At 45.5% G+C, this 26,356-nt stretch overlaps 1 protein-coding gene across 2 annotated transcripts in view; it reads right to left on the minus strand.

Moving 5' to 3' along the window:
- Positions 1-19,685, minus strand: part of APCDD1 (APC down-regulated 1) — a 35,480-nt gene extending 15,795 nt beyond the window's left edge. Inside the window, exons 1-4 of one of the 2 annotated variants that reach the window (XM_036321743.1) lie at positions 19,400-19,683; positions 18,820-18,885; positions 8,267-8,450; positions 5,269-5,800 (exon numbers count right to left, since the gene is read on the minus strand). In XM_036321743.1, coding sequence (XP_036177636.1) covers positions 5,269-5,800; positions 8,267-8,346 — 612 coding nt within the window. In that variant the 5' untranslated portion in view covers positions 8,347-8,450; positions 18,820-18,885; positions 19,400-19,683. Of the gene's footprint in view, positions 1-5,268; positions 5,801-8,266; positions 8,451-18,819; positions 18,886-19,399 lie in introns of both variants that reach the window. The other variant, XM_036321742.1, reaches the window with a different exon arrangement.
- Between the last annotated feature and the right edge of the window lie 6,671 nt (positions 19,686-26,356).

The raw sequence follows: 26,356 nt of genomic DNA on the forward strand, positions 1-26,356 counted from the left end.
TCCCACACAGTAGGCACTTAATTCCAACTTTCTGAATGGCTGACCTCCTGCTTGCTCAGGCTTTCACTCTGCCTCTCAGCTTTCTTGCCTTTTAAGGGATGAAATGTTTACCACTTGCATTGTCCCTGACAACAAGTATTTCCTGATCTGCTAATTCCTTAAATAAAGCAACTTCGCCTGCCTGTTTAGCTGCTGAAATACTGCAGAATCAAGAAATATAAAGAGACTGTTTCTGCAATAAATGTATACGTGAGCAACTGTGCAGTGCAACAATCATGTGCCACGTCATAGCTGGCCCACATAACATGTCCACACGAGCAAGCCCTTCAGAGTCAAGACCCCATCATTCAACCTCAATTTCATATAACATGCAACACTGGCTGCCTTATAGTTAAAACACCCAGCCCCTCCTACATTAAGGATGACTCTGAAACCCTTGTAGGTCTGACACCCTAAACCTCCTGGTCTTGTCATCTACCACCTCTCCCACCCCCCAACCCCTCTGAAACCCCTCTCCTTTCCCCCACACTGGCAGAAAGAGAAGGGACGCAAATTCTCCTGTGAGCATCTGGCACCTTCTGCTCTTACCCTCCCACCTGGAGCCACACCAAGCACATGCCGAGGGAGAGCCCCCTTTCTGCTGCAGACCAGTCTCTTGGAGCTGGGCTGAGAAGTCCGCTGCCCCTGGCCACCTGATCCAAAGTCCCTCTGATGTCACAGATATCAGAAAGTCTCGCATTCCTCTGTATTTTTCACACACTCTGAAAAGACTTCGAAAGGCAAGATGCCTCAGAAACAGAAGCTTGTTCGTTCACAGTCTAGAGCAGCGGTTCTCAACCTGTGGGTCGCGACCCCTTTGGCGGTCGAACGACCCTTTCACAGGGGTCGCCTAAGACCATCCTGCATGTCAGATATTTACATGACGATTCATAACAGTGGCAACATTACAGTTATGAAGTAGCAACGAAAATAATTTTATGGTTGGGTCACAACGTGAGGAATTGTATTTAAAGGGCCAGGAGGTGGAGAGCCACTGCTCTAGAGGTTTCTCTAGAATTCAAGGAAGTGCACAAGGAATGCCTTCTTCATTCATAGTGCCCAGCTACTCCTGAAAACATTGGGTGCTTTCTCCCTCCAGCGTGCAGTCCCACTGCTGTGAGCGTGCTGGGGCAAATTATTTAAGGTACATAGCTTGGGGAAGTTGTCTGGTTTTCTGACAAACCCTTTGATTTACGACCCTGAGCCTAAGTCATGCAGGATTTTGGAGAAAGACCAATTCCATTTGCTAACAAGTCTGATACCGAGGCTTGGCATTGCCAGCGACCGCAGCTATCACTTGTTTTTAATTACTCTTTGATTCTACCACGGGGCAAAATGCACCTCCCTAACCCTTCAACTGCACAAGATTCTAGGTAGAGGCTGCTTGGATGTTAAACTCAGTTCAGGCAGAGCATCTTTGCTCAGGGTTATTTTAGGTGGCCTTGACTTTTTCAGATGAAGAGTAGCAATTTCATCCTGAAAGAATCCTCCCCCCACACCTGATTTTCTTCAAACATCATCTATTTGCCAAAGGACTCTGAACCTCACAGCAAAGCTGTATAAAGCTTAGAAAAACAAGCTGATTTAAAGTTTCTATTTTTACGTGGTGTCCCGTTTCCAGAGGGGCTGAGACTAGTGGTTTCAAACTCAATTTAGCATTTAAACTAATTTCAGCCAGGTCTCCATGGACCAGCAATTAGGGAAGGCAAGGAGTTCAAAGAGGGGGGGTGCGTGTGGTCTTTCCGGATGCGCCTCCGCTCCTTCCCGCAGACCCAGCGGGCAGGGAGCACCTGGGGCGTTGCATTTGGTGTCTGGATAGGCACCAAGGGCCAAGTCCATTGATTCCTTCTCAAAGCTGTCCTGGGGAAGGATCTAAAAACTTCCTGAAGACTCTGCTGCACGCTGCAGGCCAAGACGTACAATGCCAGGGACAACAAGAGAAGAAGGAGCCCTTTCAGCTCCCAGAGCCACAAGGGCCTCTGGGCCTGGTCTTCGAGGGACCCCTCCCCCAGCTGGCAGTCCGGGCGGTGGAGAGCACACGCTGGGCCCTGGACGCCTGCCCGCATCCTCCTCCCAGCCCTGCCGCCATCGTCATTTGTGGCCACAGCACTCTGAGCCTTGGAGTCCTAACTTTTTTAAATGTATTTTGATTTTGTGTGGTAATTGTATTTAGGCCATTTAAGATCAAGGCACAAATTTTAAAAGGTATAAAAGGGCACACAGTGGCAAGTCTCTGATTGTCCCAGCTATTCACTCTCCTTCCTCAGAAGCAATTTTTACCCTTCCAAGGTACCCTTCCAGAACATGAATTCCTTTGGAAGCTTATCTTCTTTTGTGATTAGTTTTACACAGTGGTATCATATATTTTTAAAAAAATATTTTTTTTATTGCTTTCAGAGAGGAAGGGAGAGGGAGAGAGAGAGATAGAAACATCAGTGACGGGAGAGAATCATTGATAGGCTGCCTCCTGCACACCCCATACTGCGGATCAAGCCCGCCACTCGGGCATGTGCCCTGACCGGGAATGGAACTGTGACCTCCTGGTTCATAGGTCGATGCTAAGCCACTAAGCCACACCAGGTGAGCAATGGTATAATACTTTTCATGCTATTCTGTACCTTTTTTTTCTTTTTTACTTAGCAGTACATCTTGGATAATATTGAAGATCCAAAGTTCTTTCCACCCTTAATATTTCTTGAATGAGGGAACAAAACAAAACACACAAAAAAACCTCCTCAACATTTTTTGTTTATAAAAATTCTGAGATGGTCAGCCTTACAACTCTCATCTTAATTCTTCATGCCAATGTCAGTAACTTACTTTCAGGACACTTTTCCTCCCAGAGCCACAACCATATGCCTTTGCTTTTCCAACAACCAGGCTCTATTTAGTGAGATGCCAACCCGGAGAACCCCTGCCTCCAGAACCAGGGCAGGGAGTGAGAGAGAATCATCTGCAGCTACAAGTCTTAGGAATACTGATTTTTACCTTTTAGGTTTTGGAAAGAGCCATGCCAACAGAAAGGCTATAGTAAGTTTGAGGGAGAAGAAAGAGGGGTAAGAATACAAAAGTTATATTAATACTTCTTTTCTTGGAGTCCTAAAAAGAACTTAAGAGATCAAAGAGCCTATGTAGGCATCTGCAGGTGAGAAAATGGAATGGTAACCTGAGTGTGTGCAAATGACCAGCCCAAGGTCAGGTACAGAGTTGGAGACAGAGGTCCTGAATCCACTCAGGCAGCTCTGGGCTATACCCTAGCTCCTTGAGCAACTCAGCCTCCTTCCTCCTTCCTCAGCCCCTTGCCTCACTGTCCCTGAGTTGTGGCTGTTTTGCTGCTCACAGTGTCTCCCCTGCAGGGTGTGCAAGAATGAAAAGGACTCTGCTGGATTAGCTGATCTCCCTAAAGGTTCAGGGAGAGGCAGGGGCTGGTGTTCTTGGCTCACAGTTTTCTGAATTATCTGTGGACCATTTTTATTCATGACGTTCTTACCTCCCATCACCAGAGATAATTTAAAAGTCAGCTAGACTGTACGCAGAGGAAGACAAATTTATGTATGAAAATCCCCTTTCCCGGCTGCTGTCACACACCAAAGATTTCAACAAAAGTGCTATTTAGCTGCACAGACTCTGGATAATGCTACCAACTAGAAAGGTCCCATGATGGGACTGGAAGCTCATTCCTCCTCCGTTTTCCCCCGAACCAGGCCCTCACCCAGGTGCCACTCTGTGGGAGATTCTCCTCCTGTGCCTTTGCACCAGTGGGTGGAACCCTCCCTCACCTCGCCCATCCCAAGAGGATGTCTGGAAGTGGGCATGACGGTGCCTTCTTGCTCGCTGCCCTAACTCACCTTTTCTGCCTCAGTGCCTCTGGCACTTCGTGGACCTGGCTCCTGCTCTCCACTGGAACCACCCCGAGGCATCCTGAGCCATGCTGGTGCGCTCCCTGGGGGTGCAGAGCCCAGGGAGCACTGGGTCTGAAGCCCCCAGGCCCCAGTTGGCCTCACCTCACACACAAAACCAGCCCTGACCAGCGGCCAGAGGAAGCAGCCTCCGCCAACTGGGCTTCCTCAGATTTCCCACCATTATGATAAGGGTGACTTCCAGCACAGGAGCTCACAACAGCACAGCTAAAAAGACAACACTGAGTGGTTTTGGCAGGGGAAGGATTCTGTGATCTCTCCACTAGTCATGAATGAGCTCAAAGGACTACGAAGAAAAAAAGAGTTTTTTAAAAAATGAATAAACTGCCAAACATAAGTCAAAGAAGACCCTGCAATTAGAATTGCTGATCTAGAGAAAACTGCCTGCCGCCCTGGCCCTCCGTGATCAGAGCCCCGCACGCCTTCCCTGCCTGGAGCATCCCCAACTTCTGCAGTGGAAACACTCGAGTTCTACGAATTCTGAGCCCCTGGGAAGAAAGTGCTCTGTGAATTCCATATATAATTATTGGACTATCATTCAAGAAAGGAACATTGTAAGGTTTTCATCGTTTCCTGCCCCTACCCCGACCCCCATCCTCCCTTTTGATGCCAGTAACTTTATCTATAATTTAGTCAAGGGTGGGGTCTGGAGAAAGAGGTTTGGGTTCAAGTTCCCCTGAAACTAACTGGGTGACCTAGGACAGGAGGCCAAACCCTTGAACCTTAGCTGCCTCTTCTGCCTATGAGGGTGCTAAGGTCTGCCTCAGAGGGTCGCGGTGAAGTCTGAAAGCAGTCATGTGGGCAGAGATCTTCATGGGGTCTACAGCCCAACGCAAACAGCACTGAAGCTGCTCCCAGGAGCCTCCTGCCGCCCCCAGGGCTGGGCTCAGTGCTGTGCTCCTCTGTCTTTCCCATGTTCCCATCATGCTTTCCTTTATTAACCACCCATCCCAAGAGGACATTTCCTAGAGTATTTGAGTTGAGAGGAGCCTCGGGAGTTTTCTAGGACAACCACCCAAGACCCTACCACACCACCAACCCTAGAACCACCACCCACATCAAATACGAAAACCGAGGCCCCAGATCACAGAGCACATTGGTGGCTGACCCAGGTCTCCTGACACTGGCTATGGGTCCCTGTCCCAGAAGTCCTCTGAGACTCCTCTCACCTCCCGCCATTACCTCCCTCATGACTCAGCTCTCTCTCTCTCTCTGTCATGGGGTCCCTCCGACCCCAGGGACACAACATGCCTTTAGGTCCCTCATTTTACTTCACTGAAGGGCCCTGAGGTAGTCAGCATCGGGGTACCTTCGCGTTCTGCAGGGGGGGCTGGTAGCTGGACGGCCGGTAGAACGTTCTCTGGGCTGCATCGGTGTGGATGTCGCCAAGGAAGAGCTCCTCCACCAGGCGGTCCAGGTGGTGCTGCAGGTACTGCTTCTCCACCCGGAGGAGCTGCAGCTCGTGCATGGCGAAGTTCACGGCCCTGGTGCACTCGCAGCCGTCCTCCTCCTGCAGCAGGTCGTAGGGCACGTCCTGCACCCAGGCACCTCCGGCGGGGACGAAGCCAGGGCACGTGCGGTTCACCAGCTGGCTGAGCCTCTCGGCCACCGCCTCCGTGTGGGAGATGACCTGCACGCTGTGCAGCTGGTAGTCGGCCTCCGTGCCCCCGCGGATGATCCAGGAGGCCTGGCGCAGGCGGATCTTGCCTCGGATGATGAGCGTGTAGGTGGGGCTGGTGCAGCGGTTGCCGCCATAGTAGAACTGGTAGGCCTTGAAGGTGTTATTGTGGTAGAATCTGTAAGACCTTGTGATGAACTCTGGGCCCGACCTCACCTCACAGCTGAAGAAGAAAAGAGAAAGAAAGACTTTATTTAAGCCCAAAGGCACGAGGTGGAGATTGATTATAGTGTTAAGATTCATTATAGTGTTACAGTAATAATAACAAAATGCTTACACTATTCTAAGTCCTGTATACGTACCAGTTCACAGAATCCTCACAATAACCTATGAGTTAGGTAGGTATTATTATTGCCCATATTTTACAGATGGGGAAACAGAGGCACAAGTGATTAAGAAGCAGGGCCAGGGTCCCATAACCAGCCAGCATCTGAGCCACAGGGTGGCCCAGAGCAGTCCAGCCCCAGTGCTATGCGTCTAATCGCTCTACAGCAGAAAGCCTCTGTTTCACTTTGTGAACAAGCCAGGAGAGCAGAAACCTGCCATCAGCAGTTCCACCCATGGGTCTAACTGACAGCGAAATGTCTCCCTCACTGGTAGGAAGAAGGAAAAATAGTATATTTCTGGCTGATAAAAGAAGTTCCCTATGCGAGTTCAGAAATGCCTGGTTTCCCGACAACTTCTGCTTCATGGAGCTTGTCTACAGCAGGCAGGGGCTAGATGTCCATTGTCCTGAAATTAAATCTCCTCTTGGGGAGGCGTCACTTAAAGGCAATCAGAAATCCACCCTCCAGCCAGTCAAAATCAATCCCCCCCCCCACCTAGAAAAATAAAGAGGCAATTAGTAAAATAAAGCTAACATAACAAAAGTAATAAAAGTTCCTTTTGTTTTGCGCGGTTGACAACAAAATGTATTTTGCTGTAGCAGGAGATAAATGCTAGATTCCTAGGCCAGAAATACTTGGACTGGGTCAACAGGAGCACAAACGGCTCAGAAGGTTTTAACCTAGGTATGTTTCTCACCCATAGAAAGAGAAGTTAAATGTGAGCTGCGATTAACATCCCTCGAGGCTGAGCTAAGAAGATCACTTACTTTTAATATTTTATTTAAGCACTGATCATCTGCTGATTTGGCCTCTGGAGTTCAGCACATGTCAAGTCTATCCACCTCTCTGTCCGCCCCATCGCCATCCTTAACCTATGCCTCCTTCATCTCTAGCGGGAACTGTTGCAAGTCTTTTCACTGGTCATCCCCAAGTCATGCTTTCTACCATCCAAGTGCCACACGGCAGCCAGAGTGCCAGAGTTGAATCATGTCTGAAGCATGGCCCTTGTTGAAAACATATCCATGACTTTTCATTCTCTTAGATTAAAAGCTAAACTCACAGAGGAGCCCTGGCTTCGAGGTGCCCTGGGAGCTGAACCCGCCCTCCTGGGCAGCCTCTTTTGGAGCTGTTCTCCTTGGTGTCTACACCCCAGCCACAGGGCTCTGCACCAGGGGTTTCTCCACCCAGGCTTTGCTAGTTCTTCCAGATGGAAAGCCCCTCCCCTAGTCTTTGCATAGCCAACCACATCTTAGCTCAAGTGTCCTCTTCTTTGCTAACCTTTTCTGACCCCCCCTGTCCTAAAATAGGGCCCCTGGTAGTCTCCTGTAGCACCTGTTGTTTTTTCCCCCCTCATCATAGTACTTCTTTGTGTGTTTATTTGTAAAATTCCTGAAGACAGGGACCATGTTTATTGTGTTCACTGTTGTAAACACAAAATCTAGAATAATACTTGGCACACAGTTATTATTTGTATACTCAGTAAATATTTGTTAAATAAAACAATAAATTATTTAAAAAGGACATCACATTAACATTGTGCAAATATTTATCATGTACTTATTTTGAGAAACTCCATTTTTTTATGGAAAAAAGCCTCTGGGTCTTCATCATCTTATAAAATTCCTTTTCCTTCTGCATATTTATTTGATCCCTCCCCAAGGGACCCAGAGGCTGCAGGGGAGAAGTGATCAGATCCCAGAGTTAGCCTTGTTAATTCTCAACAATTTAATGGGTAGGAGAAAAACTGCAGGTCTGCCACTAGGCTATTTTTAAAAGCTCTCATGGAAGATAAGCCAGAGCTCAAACTGGGATAAAACTCAGCTCCGCAGCCTCGAAAAGAATCCAAGAACTACAGCCTGCCTAGTAGAGGTAGCTTGAGAACCTTTTAACTTACTCTTAGAACCCTAAAGCCACATATTAAATTACCAGAATATGGCTGGAATATTTAGACCATCAGAAACTTGCAAGTCATGTTTCAGGGTTGGGGAAACACAGACTCCTAATTTCACTTGCTAATGGTTTCTTTTTATACAGGAGTGGTCCCACAGATTCAGTAAACAAGGACCTATTCACTCACACCCTGTGGTGCAATATCATCTCTGCTTTAGCTGCGATTTCTACAGTACTCAGCTCTGTTTCTTTACCAACCAGAATTTCAAAGCGTTGTTTGGCTCTTAGAAGTTAGACAACACCTGAATCATCACACATTATATAAAGTCTATGTGCATCTGAGTCCGAGAAGCCGTAAGAAGGGCCTCCCACAGAAGTGTGCTCCCCGGTCCCTCCTGCCCTGGCCCTCTTACCCAGTGGACACCCAGTGGCCTTCGATCGCCGGTGGCATCTGCACAGTGATCCTTGCTCCATTGTGGAGATGTCTGAGCATGTGATGACACTGTGATTCCTTAAACGCCCTCCAGGCACTTTTCTCTAAGGATCTAGGATGCGACCTGCTATCTGGACGAAGGAGGGCAGAACCCTCTCCCAGCCCTGAAAAAGAATAGTGGGAGTCAGCGGGAAGGTGGGTGACAGCAGACGCGCATCAGGCTGAAGACCCACCTCTGTGGCAGGAAAATCAATGCGGGCGGGAAACACACACCTACCCTGACCCCACCAGGCTTTATCACTGCCTCTGCTTTCAGAAATACACAGTCCAAAGTGGGAAGTGTCCTGGAGATCATTTCCCAGGTGAGAAAACAGGTCTATGGTGATAATGAACATGGACTTGCATGAGGTCACTTGGCTAGTTCCTAACAAAGCCTGAGCTCCGATCCATGCATCTATGAAATAGCAAAGGTCATGCATGTAAATGAGCAGTTTTGCAGTGCTGACAAACGAATGCTACTGGGGCATGTAGAGGGGAGAAATGGACATGTCCTAGAGACGCCAAAGAGGAGGAGATGAGACTGAAGGGAGATGGGACAGGAAGGGTGACATGTCAGTGGCACGTTTAGGTGAGGAAGGGAAAGAGCGAGGAGACCAGCCTCAGTGAAAAGGGAATTTTGGCCGAAACCGGTTTGGCTCAGTGGATAGAGCGTCGGCCTGCGGACTGAAAGGTCCCAGGTTCGATTCCGGTCAAGGGCATGTACCTGGTTTGCAGGCACATCCCCAGTAGGAGATGTGCAGGAGGCAGCTGATCGATGTTTCTCTCTCATCTATGTTTCTAACTCTCTATCTCTCTCCCTTCCTCTCTGTAAAAAATCAATAAAATATATTTAAAAAAAAAAAAAAAAAAAAGGGAATTTTGATGGAATGGAAAAAGGCCCATGGAACAGCTCCCAAAACTTCTAACTGTGATCTGCTCCCTCATGTGGCTCCCATCTGCTCACATCAGGGCCTGTGTCTTCTGGTTTCTCAGTCTCCAAATGGACGCCTTGTCAGTGGAGCAAGTCATATACCTGCCCTACAATGGAGGCATGACATTTCCCCCAATATCCTCCAAGTCCAGCCCCTTCTCACCCCCACAAAGTCGGTGACTAGATACACAATATGGAGTTTAAAATTCAGAGTGATTACAAGAAGGCTGCACATTTTTTATTTCCCAGGGGTAAAGGAATACTAGGCCTAAGTTCATCTGCAGTGTAAGTAGTTTATCCTACAAACAGTAGTAAATTCTCACCAGTCTAGTGTTGAGAATAAAGCAATGAAAACAAATGGAATTATAATCTGAAAGCCTACTGTTTCCTTTGAGATTCACTACTGACGTAATTAACAAGTCGATAGGTCTTTATTATGTATCTACTACATTTTCAGCACTATGTTAGCTAGACATACATACAAAAATAAAATTTAAATATATGCAAAATAGATGAAATGCATCCATTAGCATGCTACCTATGAGGAGGCAATTAGATACAACTGAATAATTTCAAAAAGTAATCATGGTTTATCACAGATATTTTGAAAATGAAAAGTTAGACCCAGAATACAGAGATTTATACCAACATGATGAAAATCTACTGGAGAAACTCAGACCCGCAGGTTGATAACATGCAAACATTTATAAAATATGCAGAAATTTGCCAAGATTCAGAAGGTTGATCAGAGTGTTGACTTCTATCGAAGGTCCTTTGAAAAGTCTCATCGAAAGGTCTGAGAAGATAAGTCTACACAGGGGCAATCTCGGGTTCTTCCTCTGAGTAAAATGCTCCCCTGGGATGCAACAGCAGCCTCGACTGTTCTCGCAGAGCTTAAATGAAGTGAAAGGCAACGAGGCAAAGACACTATGGGTATGATTCAACTAAATGAAGATTGGAAAAGGAGATTGGAAAACCACATGATGGTAAGGACCCTGCCCCTTCAGTTGTTGAGCTGTGGCACTGTACCAGGTGGAAATCCAGGGATGAACTATTCGCCATCCTACTATGGACTGCTGTCCATACTGTGTCTTCTGAACAAGTATTTATCATGATTTCTAATGTGATCCCTATTTGCCTGGCACCTGTGTGGATCTCTCAATTAGGTCAGAACTAGAGAGAAAGACACAACTTACTGGACCTCCACCAACCCCAAATAATTATCTTGATGATAGGAACCATTTCCTGAATTCCTTGTTAGGAAGTCAAGAAATAAAACATAGTACAACATGCTGTCTGGTAATCAATTATGAAACAGCTAACAAAGTGGATTTGAATTCAAGTCATGAGACACTGGGAGTTGAGGAAGGTTCTCCTTTAAATATGACACTAAACATTCAGTAAAGATGCCATCAACTCACTATCAACCAAGCTATGTGCTAAAAAATTGATTTGTAAAACCCTTTAAACCCTGAAAATGTCTTCCTATGAAGATAAAAAGCCTGGAGGATAGTGGATATGCGTGAAATCTCCAGAGCTACGCTGCTTGAGTTAAAAACTGGATGTGCCACTTAACGGATTTCATCCAACCCAAGACTTCAATGATTGTTAAAATACACCATTATTTTATTACAAGGCAAAAGCACTTGTGTTTAAATGATGACATGATGCCTTAACAGTCTTTAGATATCCATGAATCATGCACAGCAGCCTCTGGTTGCTTTGACGTTTCTTTTACCTATTCAAAAAGATGTGGCAATCTCCTGCCTTTATTGCATTGCTTCATATGTAACAGGTAATTCCTTTGCTGTGCACCTATCTCAATAACACAACACAAACACATCCTCATCTTTCTGTTGATGTCTCTCTTTCTAAGCAACTGATTGTTTCCCTGTGAGGAGATACTAAATTGAAGTTCTTTCTCCAGTGATCAATATTTGCTTCACTAATGTCAAACAGCACTCCACTGCTCGGTCAAGAGGCCTGTCTTCCCTGGCTGCTGTGGCTCAGTTGGTTGGAGCCATGTCCCATGAACTGAAGGGTCACAGTTTCAATTCCCAGTCAGGACACATAGCCACGCTGTGGGTTTGATCCCCAGTCCAGGAGTGTACCGGAGGCAACATATCCTCAGGTAAGGATTAAAAAAAAGAGGCCTGTCTGATTTTCACAGTGAGTAATTTTTCTTCTGTGCCGAGAGTGTAATTTATAAGAATTATGGAGGAAAAAGAGACAGCATGCTTGGCTCAAATGTTTACTCTATTTTCAAAACCAGCCTATTTGCCACTAAACTCAAGATACAGGGTACCAGGGATGCACATAAAGGAAGTGAGCGATGTAATGACATCTGTGCATCTGATGAGCAGCTGTGTCCAGGCAAAGACAGTGTCATCCTCTCATAACTGCCGTCTGCAGGCTAACAAAGGCTGAAACCTCACTGACCTTAAGATATACATCCACTGCAAAGATCTTCAAATATATATATTACTACTGATGAAACATACTGTTAGCACTGTGACCTTAAATTAACCTCTCAGCTTCAATCTGCTCACCTGCAAAGAGGGGATGACACTACTCATCTCTTAGAGGTGGTTTCTTTTCTTAACACAGGGTCTGGCATAAAGTTCTCATTAAATGTTAGCTGTTGTAATTTTAAATAATAATTAGGCTCTTAGACCGCTCTCAAAAAGTCCTTCCTAGCTAATAGTACAGGTAAAATGACGGTAAAAGTCATCCAGAGGCAGGCTCACTCTGAGCTCTAGGAAGGACGGAGTGCTCAGAGTAAAGACACCCGGCTCTCATGCACAGTTAACTGATGCAGAAGAGGGTAGAACCCAAAGTGCTGGTTTCTGTGGTTGTTGACAAGTTCCACTCAGTTTAACAAATACCTATTCATTGTTACTCAACATATTTTAGAGGCCGGAAGCATAAAGGAGAATAAAGATAAGTTTTTCTGACCTTGAAGCTCTTAAGGTCTCACTGGCCTAGATGTAAGAGAACAAGGGTAGAGATGATGAAGGAGGCTCTCGCTAATCACAATATTTGGTTGTTGAAAATTCTGTCATTATATGTTGAATGCAGTTGACAAGATGACCTTTCTCAGATGACTCAGGTTCTTAAAGTGGCTCAAGGTCACTAGGAACATCACTGCCCGTAGGATAGAACTTTAGATACAGAGGTACTGGAGTGAACAGGGTAACAGCTCTGTTTAAGCCATGAAGGGGTTCCCCCCCCCCCCGCTTGTTTTTCTTATAAGACAACAGTGATAAAGCCTATTATTTGAGGATTCTCTTTGTTTTGGTTAATTGAGAAGACTAATTAATTGGGTTCCCGTTAAGATATTGCTGTAAATTAATCCAAGGAAAAAAGTTTCTCTAAGAATTAAACAACAACCATAAAGTAAGAAAATAGCTGTGAGTTTTCAGTCTTCAAGGTAGCTTTGGATTAAATCATCTGATATGTGCCCCTTTTCTGTATAAAGCAATAATTATAATAATGGTGATAACTAAAGTTTGTAAACACTTTAAATCCACATTATGCATATTTTGTCTCAATTGTCAAATGATAGTTACTATATAGGTAAAGAAAGGAGTAAGTAGAGGACCACATTTTACTGTTAAGTGTTTCATAAAGAGCTAGCCCATGATATCAACTACACTGGAAGCTCTCCTTAGCACTGTTCCCAGTTCAGTGGAATTGGGAATCAGGAGATTATCAGAATGCTTCACTACAGAATGGTCTCCAGCTTCAGGGTCCATGACCTGGGCCCAGAAGAAGTTATAATGTACCACAAATAATATGACAAGTGTAGGAGAAAAAAGTAGACTCTGGAAGGAAATTGTTCACCTGTTGAAAACAAATTAATTCTTGAAGACTTCAGGGTACAATTTTATAGAGTACCACTTCCAGAGAACTGAATGAGATCCTGGGGTTCTGGAGTGTTTATTCATGTGCACACATGTGTGCACCTGTGTGTGTATGTGTTTGTGCATGTATGTATATATCATGAGTGATTTACTCCCAAGGAATAAATTACTCCACAACAATAATCCTAAATGACTGTAGAATGATCTTAATTGCTATCATCAATGCAATAGCCTACTTTTCTGAGAGTGAAAAATCCCAATGCTATCCAATAAAACAAACAAACAGATTTCCTGAAAGAAAGGAAGCGTAGGGTTGACCATTTCTGCAGAGATTTACACCTAAATACAAAGCCTATGTGACCGGCTAACTGAATTGGTCAGATTATGCATTCTAAGCATTCTAAGGACTGCTTAGCAGTTTTCACAGGGGCAAAGATAGGGCTTCTACTATAGTCATCCACAGCAAAGCTTATTCCTAAACCCATGGTGCCCTCAAGAGCAACCCAGGCCACTGATGGGACCACACAGAAGGGTGAAGGGGTGCAGTGACTGCTTGCCTTTTGAAAGTCAATATTCATACATTCAATAAAGAGTTGAGAGACTTCTATGTGTGAGGTTATCTTTTAGGCATGGACCATTGTTTCTTACATGGGAGAGGAAAAGTACAGACAATATATTCCATATTCACATTCCCGATTTTTCTAGATATATTCTTTAGTTTTTCACCTGTCTATCTAGATTAGAACCAAAAGTTCCAGACCAAGTTACACACAATGAAATGTAAAATTAGTTGGGAAGGAACCAATTTCCAAGCACACGTTGAAAACTAACCTTTGATCAGATTAGTGTCTATATATGTACTTCAATGCTTACAAAAACAACTAAAAAGGCTAACTAAGTATAATATCAAAATAATAACAATGGTTGTCTCTTGGTAGAGGGTTTTAAATGATTATTTTCTAGCTCACTTTGCATGTTTCTGTATTTTATATAATGTGACATGCAATCCTTTGATAATCAGAGTGAGAAAATATTCTCAAGTTAGAACCGGTGTGATACCTCAAAACTTGAAGCAGATAAAATGAGACTGATTAGATTAAATGCAGGTAATTACTTAGCCATGAAATTGCCCTGCCCAATTAAATAAGCAGTCATTACAGTAAATGTGTGCTTTGAAGTGAATACTGCTAGATCAACTCCAGCACAGCTTTTCATGTTTGGGAATAAAAGCGTGTATGTATCACAGACGTACTAGATTTTACTACCATATGGGTACCTGTGCTTAACAGGCTCTTGTTTTTACTTCCATTATTTTTTTTAGATAGAAGCAGAGAGAGCTGGTTTTGCAATCTTTAAAACTTCCTATCTAAAAGAGAAGTATAATGAAGTCAAGATTTCAAATTCCTGGCTCCGTTTGACTTTAGTTGAACACGAGATAATTTTCTACGTCTTTTTCTTCTGATGCCATGGTCCCCAGGCTAGATATCAGGGTTGAGCCATCATTTGCTAAATTTATGTTTCGGGGTCCGTAGCTCACTACTGCTGCCACACCCATGCTCTTCAGCACAGTTGTGTGCATATGGTGTGCGTGTACGCGCGTGCGTGCATGAGTGTGTGTGTGTGTGTGTGGTGTGCTGGGACTCCTGGAAGGGCGGGGGGGGGGGGGAGGTTGCAGTCAATGGTAGCGCCATCCTCCCAGCTCTGGGGCTCTGCAATAAGCTTTTCTTCCTCACCCCTAGATATTCTGCAGGACTCTTCAGGAAAGGGGGACTGCTCCTCCTCACAACTCCTGTCCCTAGCAAGCAGTGACACCTGGCACACAGTAGGGTATCTGAACCATCTGGAAAACCTTAGAGAACAGAATACCGTTAATTATTCTGGAGTGACATCATATCCCTTTTCTACCTAGGTACCTATCATGTGACTTTCCAGGATAATTTTATTCCGCGATTGAAGAGACCTGAACGACCTATACATATAAAATCTTGACAGAGTGAGAAGTCACAATTGGACGATGATGGCAGGTTTTTTACTAAAGTTTCCTCTGTAATCACTTCGACTCTATAGGCAAAGTCTATTGACATGCCCTGCTACGTAGCTTTCAGTAGAGGTATATAATCACTAACCTATCATTTTATGTTTCTATTCCTAAACACTTCAGGCTTTTCTTTATACTGTCCCTAAACAGTATGCAATTACACAGCTCTATTATCCACTCATGTTTAGTTCTTTTATCATTTAGGTAGAAAAAGAATGAATATGGTAGCAGGCCAGTATGGCTCAGTTGATTGAATGCTGTCCCATGTGCCAGGGGGTCGCTGGTTCAATTCCGGTCAGGGCACATACCCAGGTTTCGGGCTCAATCCCCAGTGGGGGGTGTGCAGGAGGCAGCCATTCACCGTTTCTCTCTCATCAATATTTCTCTCTCTCCCTCTCCCTTCCTCTCTCTATAAAATCAATAAAAACATTTTTTTAAAGAATGAACATGGCGGCCCTGATCGGTTTGACTCAGTGGATAGAGCGTCGGCCTGCGGACCAAAAGGTCCCAGGTTCGATTCCGGTCAAGGGCATGTACCTTGGTTGCGGGCACATCCCGACTAGGGAGTGTGCAGGAGGCAGCTGATTGATGTTCCTCTCTCATCAAAGTTTCTAACTCTCTATTCCTCTCCCTTCCTGTCTGTAAAAAAAAAAACAATAAAATATATATATTTTTTAAAAGAATGAACATGGCGATTATAGATCTGCTTCACCATATGTTTGAAGCAAGTCAATTTATTTCACAAAATAATATTTAACATCTGTCTAAGAATATTGCCCTGCTATGAACAGATGAGTCATATTCCTTTTTAACATTTTCATTTTATGACTAAGGGGGGAAAGGAGCAGAAAAGACAATGTTTTCTTGTTTACAAGAACTATCTACAGTAAAATGGCATTTCTAAGATTCCTTTTTTACCCTATTTAAAATATTTCCTCACACTTTGTTTATTAAGCTATCATTTGTTAATATATAGTTTTTAAAAATTTTTGAAAGAATATATGCTTGAATAAAAGGGAATAGCTAAAAAATGTCTTCACCTTTCAGAAAAGTCAATGAATTTTACAAAAAGTAAACAGCAGTGGGGAATAAGAACATCTCTGTCAACATCAGCGCCAAAACTTAAAATCAAAGAGAATTATCACTTTGCTCTACATTAAAGCACCATTTATTCTGGAATACCTCATGCTAATCGGTGTTTTTGGAAGGGAATGATTTTTGTGGCTTTTCATCTAAGCAACGAAAACAGTGATAATGGACATCTTCCAGCTGCATACCTTCACGACAGCCAATAGGTTTTATTTGGATTAAGAAATGCAATTGTTTTTAGAAGTTGAGGGAGAGGAAAGTAACACTGACATGTATACTTTTATGCCATCAAATTTGGAACTTGAGTTTGCACTACATTTCCAGTTTAAAAAAAAACAGCAAAAATAAACCATGGACTCTAGTCTTACCAGAGCTTAATTTTCTCACCAATAGGACCTAAAGGTGACTTATAACTTGCAATTAGTTGAAATAAAAGTAACAAAAAAAAATGAAAATTGGATGCCAAATCTAATAGTATCCTCACACAGAATCTTCATGAAGGCCTGTGTACTTTTTAATCATACTAATGTGACTTATCGTGTAACAATGTCTAATGATGTCTAAAACTAAATTTATTAATGTTTGTCACAGTACATGCATAATCACAGAAATATGTTTTTACCTACTAATCACTACCATTAATAGACAAATGGTGCCTCATGGTTAGCAAAATAAAATGCTTATTTATCAGGAAGAAATCATTAAGCCATTCTAAGGAGAGTTCTAATTTCTTCAGACTTAGGATGCCTACTAAAATATGTGATCAAGCACCATCTGTTACTACAGAATTTTAAGTGCTTGCAAAACCCCTAACTACAGTACGACAGAGCCATTCTCTTAGGTTAGGCTGATTAATACCCACTTTTTGTCAAAACTACTTCAAATCAGGCAAAAAAAAGGGGGGGGGGAGAATACCCAATTCTTTCCTGGTGTTTTCCTTTATCCTAATGAATTATGACACGCCTTTCTTAACTCCTGAGGATTTATATACTGAACAACTACCCCGTTTATCTTCTTCCCTAGAGTCGGACATTCTCTGCAGGATCTAAGTAGATCCTTTGGGGGACTTCAATATTAATAACTTTGTCACTGCAAATTCACTTTTAAATGGGATAACTTTTTGTAGGGTTATCCATGTCATCCAATTACACTTTGCAAACCTTTGTTTTTTAATCTTTTATCCTCTTTGTCATACACACACATGCACATAGTGTGAACACATGTGTGCACATAGCGTGAGCACACGTGTGCATACACACGCAGGGTCTGGCCCCACAGTCCTCCAGAGTCTGGAGTTCGGCCTGTTCTTCCAGCATGGGGCACAGCTGGGTCTGGGTAATCCCTGATCCCAAGGATTCAAGCCAACTCAGATTCGAATCTGGAGATTTGGGGCTATCCCCAGACCTCCCTATGGACATACTTGGGCTCTTGTTACCTGCCAGCTATTAAAATCCCAGCTGGGTGGAGTGGGGTAGGAAGTATAATTACAACCCCCACCTCTCAGAGGAGGGAGAACAAGATCAGAATGAACTGGCCCAGGTTGCATCTCTGAGGATGGCTTTTGTACTCCAAAAGTCAATGTTTCATGCAAAAAATAAAAAAAAAAATCTGTTTTTGACAAATGTTAAGTAATTTTTCATTTTAAAGTCATTTCACCATACTATCTCTTTTCTTCACAGATATTACAACAGATTTTTAAAAAGAGAACAGTTTCTCTGTTTCATCTCCCTCACCCTCTTTTTTCCTGGTGTGTGTGGCAGCTGCTGTTTGATCTGTTCATTGGCTCTGATTTGTTTCATGTTTCAGCCAAAGATGAAAACTACTCTGTAATTCTAAGCAGATGGGCCTAGGAGTGCAACCCTATAATTATACCTTCTCTCTTTGGCCCTCGAATTGCAAGCCTTCCATCCTGACTTTTAAAGTCTGGGAATCACTAGAGTTCAGAAGACACCTTGGCAATCAAGCAGGTCTGGCCCAGCCCAACCTGTTTGCAAGGCCTGTGGAGCTGCACTGCCCACGCACCCTGCCCAAAGCAGGACTACAGAAAAATGAAACAAAACAAAACACAGCCAGGTACAGCCTGCAGGTTAACCATCTAGGTCTTCTAGTGTGGGCACAGCCTGCTGGGCAGCGCTCCCTACAATGCATTCTGCAGCTCCATCCACTGTGGGTCCCACTCAGAAATGTTGTGTCCTGGCGGGTGCGGATGTGATCTGCGGAGGTTTGGGGTGGTCCTGGTAGGTATTGGGGACGGAGAGCCGCGCTCCTGGTGGAGACGCTGGACTGAACAGTCAGGTGTCCCCTTTGAGGAAAGTTGGCTTGGGACATCTGAATCAGCCGCCGCGGCTTGTCCTAATGGTCAACACCATTCTAGCACAAAATCTGCCTTGGCGACTCCCAGGCAATCGTGTTCTTTTTCTCGGAGCAATTCCTGGAACGCTTTTAAGGCGCTGATGATCTCTGGGTAAGAGTTTACTAAAGCTCCAGAGAAAAAGGTGGCACATGAAGCACAGAAACAAAACGATCAAGCCAGGGCACCAGGAAAAAAGGGAGTCAGGTTCCGGGGAACTTACTAGACTGGTTTCCAGGATCACAGCTTGGCTCTCAGAAGTCCCCTGCGCCTTGAAGCTGGGTCCAGTCTACTTGGGAGAGAACCCCATGGCCACCCTTTCAAAAAAACACGAGTCCTAGCAAGGGGCCCAGAAACACCGCGCGAGAGCTGTTTTCCTGCTTAAATAATCCCAGTTTCTCTTTACAGTCCCATGAACGCGTGGGCCCCGTCAAGAGCCCCTCCGGCACTGACACTTCGGGAACGAGATCGCGGAGCCTGCGATTTGGTGACATCTACAGCTTGAAAATCCAAAAGTGGATAAAAGTTTCCCTTAGGACTTGGGGCAACCGCTTCAGGAGATGAAAGTCCTTCCAGAAAGAACGCTCCAGCCGCCCCGGGGCTCTGGGCGCCGCGAGCGGAGAGGGGCGCGCAGCCTAGAAAACGGGGTGAGGAGGGAGCGGGGCTGCGCTTGGCTGGCGCGGGGACCGGGAGCTGCCGCGGCGGAGACAGGCTCCGCGGGAGGATTTCTGCGGCTCGCGGGGCTCCCACCCTCGGGCTCCACCGGGCCATCAGTCGCCACCCGCCTCCTCCCCGGCACTCACCGTGGAGCAGCAGGGCCGGGAACAGGTAGGTGAGCAGGAGGCGGCACGGACAGGACATCTCCAGTCCTCCTCCGGGACCTCCGGCGCGCCCCGAACCGCTCGAGCCGCTAGGCGTCCGGGGCCCCTGCTCCCCGGGACCCGCCGCGGCGCCGCGCGCGCTCAGCCCTCGCGCCTCCAGCCCGGGAAGACCGTGAGCGGGGCGAGCGCTCGGGCGCGGGGGCACCGGGGCGGCTCCGCTCCTCGGCCCCAGCCTGCGAGCGGCCGGGCCCGGCCCGCGATCAGGCGGCCGCGGCGCGGGGCCCCATACCTGGGGGGCGCGGCGCGGGGGCTGCGGGGCGCGCGCTCCCTCGGCGCCGGCGGGCCCCGCGCGCCCGGCCCGACCGTCTCCGCGCTCCGGGTCTCTCCGCGCCCGGCCCCGCCGCGTCCCGCCCCGGCCGCCGCTGCAGCGCGCGCCTCTCCGAGCTGCCCGGGCCGCCACTGCCGCCGCAGCTGCAGCGCCTCTTCATATTTCCCCAGCGCCGCCGGCGGGGCGGCCGGGCCGCGGGGCGGAGGAGGGGCCGGGGGAGGGGTCGGAGGCGACGGGGGAGGCGACGCCGCGCCACCGCCCCCTGGGCCGCCGCGGGGGGATGGGGGCGCGGAGACTTGAAAAGGCGCGTCGGGCACCGCCTCTCCCTCCTCCCGCCTCCCTCTCCAACCTCCTCCCTCCACCCCGCTCCCCCTCTCTCATCTTCTCCTCTCCCCTCCTTCTTCTCTTTTGCCTCTTCTTCTCCCGCGCTCCTCCTCCCAATCCAAGGCCTCCTACTTCCCTCCGCCCCCCCCCTCTTTCCCTCACCCTCCTCATTCCCAACCCCTCTTCTCCCGAAAGTGCCCCTCTCCTGCGTCCTGGCTCTGCGCAACCCTTTCCCTCCTCTTCCCCAGCTGCCCACTCCTGGGAGCTTCCTTCTGCGAAGGGCTGACAGCCCTTGGCCCCGCCTGAAAGGGGGAAAATGTGCCCTTCATCCCCCCCCCCTCCCCGCCTCTACTGCGGGCAGCTTGGGACCCTTTCTGTTCCCTCAACAAGGGTGGGCGCACCACCTGTGAAAGATGCTCCAAAGGGGGTGGCGGGGCTGGAAGTCTCAAGTGGGGTCTGAGAAAAGTTGGGTTGCAAAGAAAAGTTGTGAGAGAGAGAGAGAGAGAGAGAGAGAGAGAGAGAGAGAGAGAGAGAGAGAAGAGAAGAAGAAGAAGAAGAAGAAGAAGAAGAAGAAGAAGAAGAAGAAGAAGAAGAAGAAGAAGAAGAAAAGAGGAGGAGGAAAGGAAGAGGAGGAGGAGGAGGAGGAAGAAGAAGAAGAGATTAAAGAGAAGAGTTGAGTCCTGGACAGTTGCTCAGGGTGGGGATGCCGCAGTGCCGGGCTCCCTCAGTAAGGCAGCGCTTGTTTTAACTGAAAATCCCCGTCACAGGTTGGTGCCTGGGCTCAGGGTGAGCAGGGAGCCCTGTCACAGGTCCCAGCCTGTGAAGGGAATGGTGTAGGCAGCAGGAGCCCATTCTGTTTTCCTCCCCCTTCCAGAGGCAGAGGACTTGTTGAAACACGGGAGAAATCTCAGAGAGAGACTCCCTGTCAGTCCCCCGGAAAGTGCACCCAGGCCCCTTCTGTGAGTAGTCCTCTCTTCCGGGCCAACTCTGGCTTTTTATTTACGTTCTGTGGGGTCTAAGGGTGTGTTCAATTTTGCATTGGCTCTTAAGTCCCAAAGGCAGAAACGACTTCCACTCTCTTCCTTCCCCAGGGCACAGGAAAGCTGCTTTCTGCAAACAGGGCTCCCCTGTTGGGCTGAATTGTCTGGGACTCTGATTTATCCGGAGGTCTCTCCCTTGAAGGTCCCCAGCCATTCTAGGACCCCCAGGAGCAGGTTTACTCCTGGGCAAATGTCACCTCCTCCTCACACTTAGGTGAGGCCATGGGACCACATGGAACCAAGAGAATACTTTCTGACTCAACTGTGCTGGTGTTTTCATAAATAAAGCACTTAAAAAAGAATGCCTGACTTTCTAAGAGACTGCCCTGCCCCTTAGAACAATGTAATAATTAAACCCCTTACGCTTCAGAGTTTCAAAACTAGTCAGACCTTAACATCAGTGTGAAACTTAGTAAAATAGATGTGAAAGTTTCCACTTTTACTTTACTTTTCTTTTCTTTCTTCTTTTTTTTTTTCCCCTGAGAAAGCCATGGATCTTTTGATGTGATGGAGCTGATACTGTTTGTGCTTTAATTTTTACCACCATCATTATCACCTTTCCATCTTTAATATGAAGGATCATAACTCATACCACCTGCCTAGCTCACAAGGATGCTGTGAGGATTGAAGTGCCACAGTGTTGGCAGATCTTGAAGGTGAAAGACTCCCTGCCTGTGAATAGAGGGAAGATTGTCATCATAATGCCTGTGAGCAGGAGCACTGCTTTGAGTTGGCCTTGGTCTGCAGGCATCTCTCTGGGTCAGCTTTGTCCTTTATTGCTTCACGGTCTCTCTTGCTTGTATCTGTTACTGGGTTTGGGTAGCAGGTGATGACTTGTGGGTTTGAATGTTGCCCAAGGGTCAGTCAAGTTTAAAGCAGGAACTTGATTTCCTCAAGAGTGTTGGGCAATTGAAAATGATGTAAACAGCATCTTCGGCGGCTTAAGCAGAACATGAGCCTTGTCACCAAGCACACAGCTAGGCAGTGTCTGACTTTTCTAGGTCTTTTAGTCACTTGATGCCTTTTAGTCTATCAAGGAATATTTGAAAGAAGCAAACAACAGAAGAGAGTGTTAGGGATGCTGTGTTTATGTATAAGCAACGGGGTTGAAAGTGATTAAAAATGTTAAGGTTGTTTATCACGTGTTAGCAACAATTAGATAATACATTTACTTAAATAATTATTTGATTCTGTTACTTAAAAAAGAAGAAGAGGGAAACCAGCAGGCCAGCCATAATTTGTATCATCTTGACAGTCAAGATGATTCAATTTTTGTTTTTCCAACTGGTTTCATTGGTGTGATATAAACAAGCCAGGCTGAAATCACCAGTTTGCAATTTGTTTTGCCAGTTTATTTTCCACATGTAGTGGCGTCACAGATTTAAGTTCTCGACCTTCAACATAGCATCTTGCCGGAGTTGCTGCTCCCAGATATGCCCTCATCGCCTTCTGCTTGTCTACAAGGAGCAGACTATAGCTCTAGGGTTCCCTTTCTACATTATTTTCACTTTCACTGTTAGTATACTCACTTCTGGAGGAGAATAATGGAAAAAATACAGTCTACATTTGTCTTAGAGTGAATATATGTGGCTATATGCTTAGAGTAATAGAATTGGGAGGAACACATTTCCAGGAAGGTATTATGAGCTCCAACTCGGAATCCGTCCACCTGAAACCAACACAGAGAATTTTCCCAGCCCCGTGTAAGGGCCAAGCCTTGAAGCAGGAGTTTGTGTAGCCAGGCCCTGATTATAGCATGAGAGTCCCCGGCCAGGGCAGCTGGACAGAATTCCCGAGCAGCATCAATAAGTACGAATATTGGGCACTGCTCATAAATAACTTCTGTCGCGTGGATGGGAAAGAAAAAACTCGGGCTGAGTTCTCAGCCACGCAGCACACCACAGGCTCACTTGGAGCTCCCACGATTGTTCAGTGACCAGCTCACAAGGCCTCTCACATGTTCACCCAGTGGTCTTTTCCCATAAGCACTGCTGATCCTAAACTAAGAGCCTCTATAATGGGCTCAGTCTTTGAGTCCGAACCGGCTCTTTGCTCTTCCACAGTCATTCTGAATCACGGGTACATTTTCCTGGGATATCTGCGCTGGGCACAGAGCTTGAGTGATGACCTCGGCTTGATTTTCTTAGGAGGGTGTCTCGATTTTTAGTGAACACAGAGTAGTGGAGAGCACAAACGCATTGTTTCCCTGGGCGTTGCAAGGGCAAATGCCCTTTGAAATCTATGCTACAGTTGGGTCTCCTGATGCAGTCCTTGTGAAAACTGAACGGAATGTGTGCTATCATGCAGGTGATTTGGAATTTCAGAGTCCAGGCCTTCCAGGTCTTGAAGAAATGATAGCTTTAAGAAGGGTCAGAGGAATTAAGACATTAATTTCAAATCTTGCTCAACTATGTGTATGTTTGAAAGCCTTCACCACCTCTGCATCCACAGAGGTTGGGGAGTGTCAGCAGGAATAAACAGACTTTTCTTGAAAGCTGCTAGATGTCAGTGCTAAGCTTGTGACCGGGGTAATTCCTCTGGACTATAAACATCTGGAGGACAGGAAGGGTGCTTAGTCTTTTCTATGCTTCTTTCAGCACCTGTTTTCAAAATACTGAAAACACCTAAGCCAGCGTGTTCAGCATTTTGTCTACAGCAGGATTTTATAAATGGTAAAGACTTTACATTGAAAAAAATCTTACAGCACTTCCTCAGAGGCAGAGCTAATAAAATTATCCTGGGAGTGCTTAGGAAGGGGCATACTTCTGAGTTATATTCGGTACACGTTGCATGGAGGAAGGAAGGAAGGAAGGAAGGAAGGAAGGAAGGAAGGAAGGAAGGAAGGAAGGAAGGAAGGAAGGAAGGAACAAATGAATGCTAAGCTCACAAACATTTTACTTATTTTCTATAAATGCCACAAGTGCAATGTAATCCTTAAGTTCATAAATTCAGAAGACTATGCCACTCAAAGGTACATCTAAAGTACATTTTATTTTCAAAATAGAGATGGTTCTAAATACCTTTGAGTGGCATAGTCTTCTGAATTTATGAACTTAAGGATTACATTGCACTTGTGGCAGTTACAGAAAATAAGTAAAATGTTTGTGAGCTTAGTACTCATTTGTTAGTTCATTCATTCATTCATCCATGCAACGTGTACTGAATATCAGATATATTCAACCATCCAAAAGTAAGGCTAGATGTGGATGAGAGTGATTTAGATTAGCCATCTGTTCACCCTCTGTCTCAAGTTTGTTTGGGGGGCTGATGAGAAGACCGAGGACCCGTACCACTGGAGGGAAATAATAGCAAGAGGCCATAAAGGACCTCAGTAACATTTTTGTCTGTACTTTCATGTGACTCTCATCCTATTCTTTCTCGTAGTGCTAGTTGCCTTGGATATCTAACTGCTTTCTCTGCTTAACTAGATTATTTGGCTTTTTGAAGGCAGGAAGAAAATCGGGTATTATGTTTTGCATTTTCTTCCTAGCCCCTTTACAAATCCTTCCATAAAGGGCATTTGTTGGGCTAGTAGCTGAGGCCGGATAAGATCAGACCATCAAGAAAGAGTCTTTATGAGGCCAGCACCACCTGAAGCCACTGCGGCACACAACTATAGGCACAGGAAGACACAAAAACACTGGTATTCAATCTGAGCACGCCCTGGCTTCTTACGGCACACGCAGCAACCCTCAAACATGCTGGCAAGTGAGGGGCAGCACGCCACATTTGTTAAGGAGCTAGAGGCACCAGGCTCAATCTCTCAACTGGAGGACCGTAGTTAAGTTACCTAACATGCCTATAAAATGGGGGGGGGGGGTATGCCTGCATGTAGTCAAGCACTATGTAAGCGTACCCTAAAAATAATTCACCAATAGTAATTGCTTCAGTCTAGGCCATACATTCTCAACAATGGTAAAAGTTCATCCAAGGGGGCAAAAATTGATTTCAGGGGGAAGGGGTGGCACGTGAAAAAAAAAAAAAAGCTATTACAATGGTTTGTGGCCCTCCAAAGGAACACAGGGCTTAAACAGGTGTAATGTATATCTACATTACCTTCAATTTAAGGGGAGGCAAAAGGCTCCTTGGGGCGCAAGGAAAAAGAGTTTGAGAAACACTACACTATAAGATTAGTCCTATTAAAAATAATTATAATTAACATTTATTATTAACATTTATGATAACTATTTCTTTAATTCACTGGATATGTTTTCATTACACAAAACAAAATATGTTTTAATTCAACTGACCACCTGGAACAGCATCTAACATAACATCACATTCAATATTGTTTATCTTTGATGTAGATGCTTTGACTATTATTAGCCTCTCTTTACAAATGGGAAAAAAACTAAGGACAAAGAGATTGAGTGATTTGTCTGAAAATCATACAACTTACAAGGTAAAATCAATAGGTTTTATAAATCCCAGTAAAGTGCTATTTTCAGCTTTAAGGTTGTATTTAAAAAATGCTTTTTACCTCTCAGGAGTAGAAAATTGATTTTGATGTGTTTTCAGACATTCAAGCTAAAAGGAAAATGCTGTATAGGCTATTTGCACATTTATTGTAGTTAGATTCTGAATGCTTGGTGTGGCATTTCACTGTCTTATGTGTAAAATATTCAAACAGTTTGGTTTTTAGAACAGATATTACAAATCCATAAAATGTGTGGGTAGACCAGATAGCTACTAAAATGCATCCTACTGGCTGTTGTGAGCCTCTGGATTTTTCAGTGTAGGACTTGACCAGTCCTTTCCTAATGTCCATGTCTGTGTTACTGAGTTTTGGGTTGTGCATATTCAGAGCCGTAGCTTATAAGCTGTGTGATATGGCCATTGCAAACACATTCCATCTACCTGAGTGCTAGGCTCTAACTCAGAGCTGAGAGGAAACAAAACAATCTTCTAGGCCAGCGGTCGCCAACCTTTCGGACCTCACGGACCACCGGTTGGTGACCGCTGTTCTAAGCCACCAAATTCGAGCTCACAAACTGCATAGCAATGCTTCATCTCCATATTTTTAACTTTGTGATTCTCAAAGGACTTCCAAGTACTTGGTCTCTTTTGATCTTCATGCAATTTTGTGAAGACCAGATGACAGCCAGTTTAGAGATGCAAACTTGAAGTTGGGAGAGGTTTGCAATGTCTCCACAGATCTCCTCAAGACAGACAACACTACACAATCTGAATTTCTAGACACTGGTAATACTTCAGGTGTGTGGGAACATATCAGACCCTCACTTAGAA

The sequence above is a fragment of the Myotis myotis genome, unplaced genomic scaffold, assembly GCF_014108235.1.
Source record: "Myotis myotis isolate mMyoMyo1 unplaced genomic scaffold, mMyoMyo1.p scaffold_m19_p_9, whole genome shotgun sequence".
NCBI lineage: Eukaryota > Metazoa > Chordata > Mammalia > Chiroptera > Vespertilionidae > Myotis > Myotis myotis.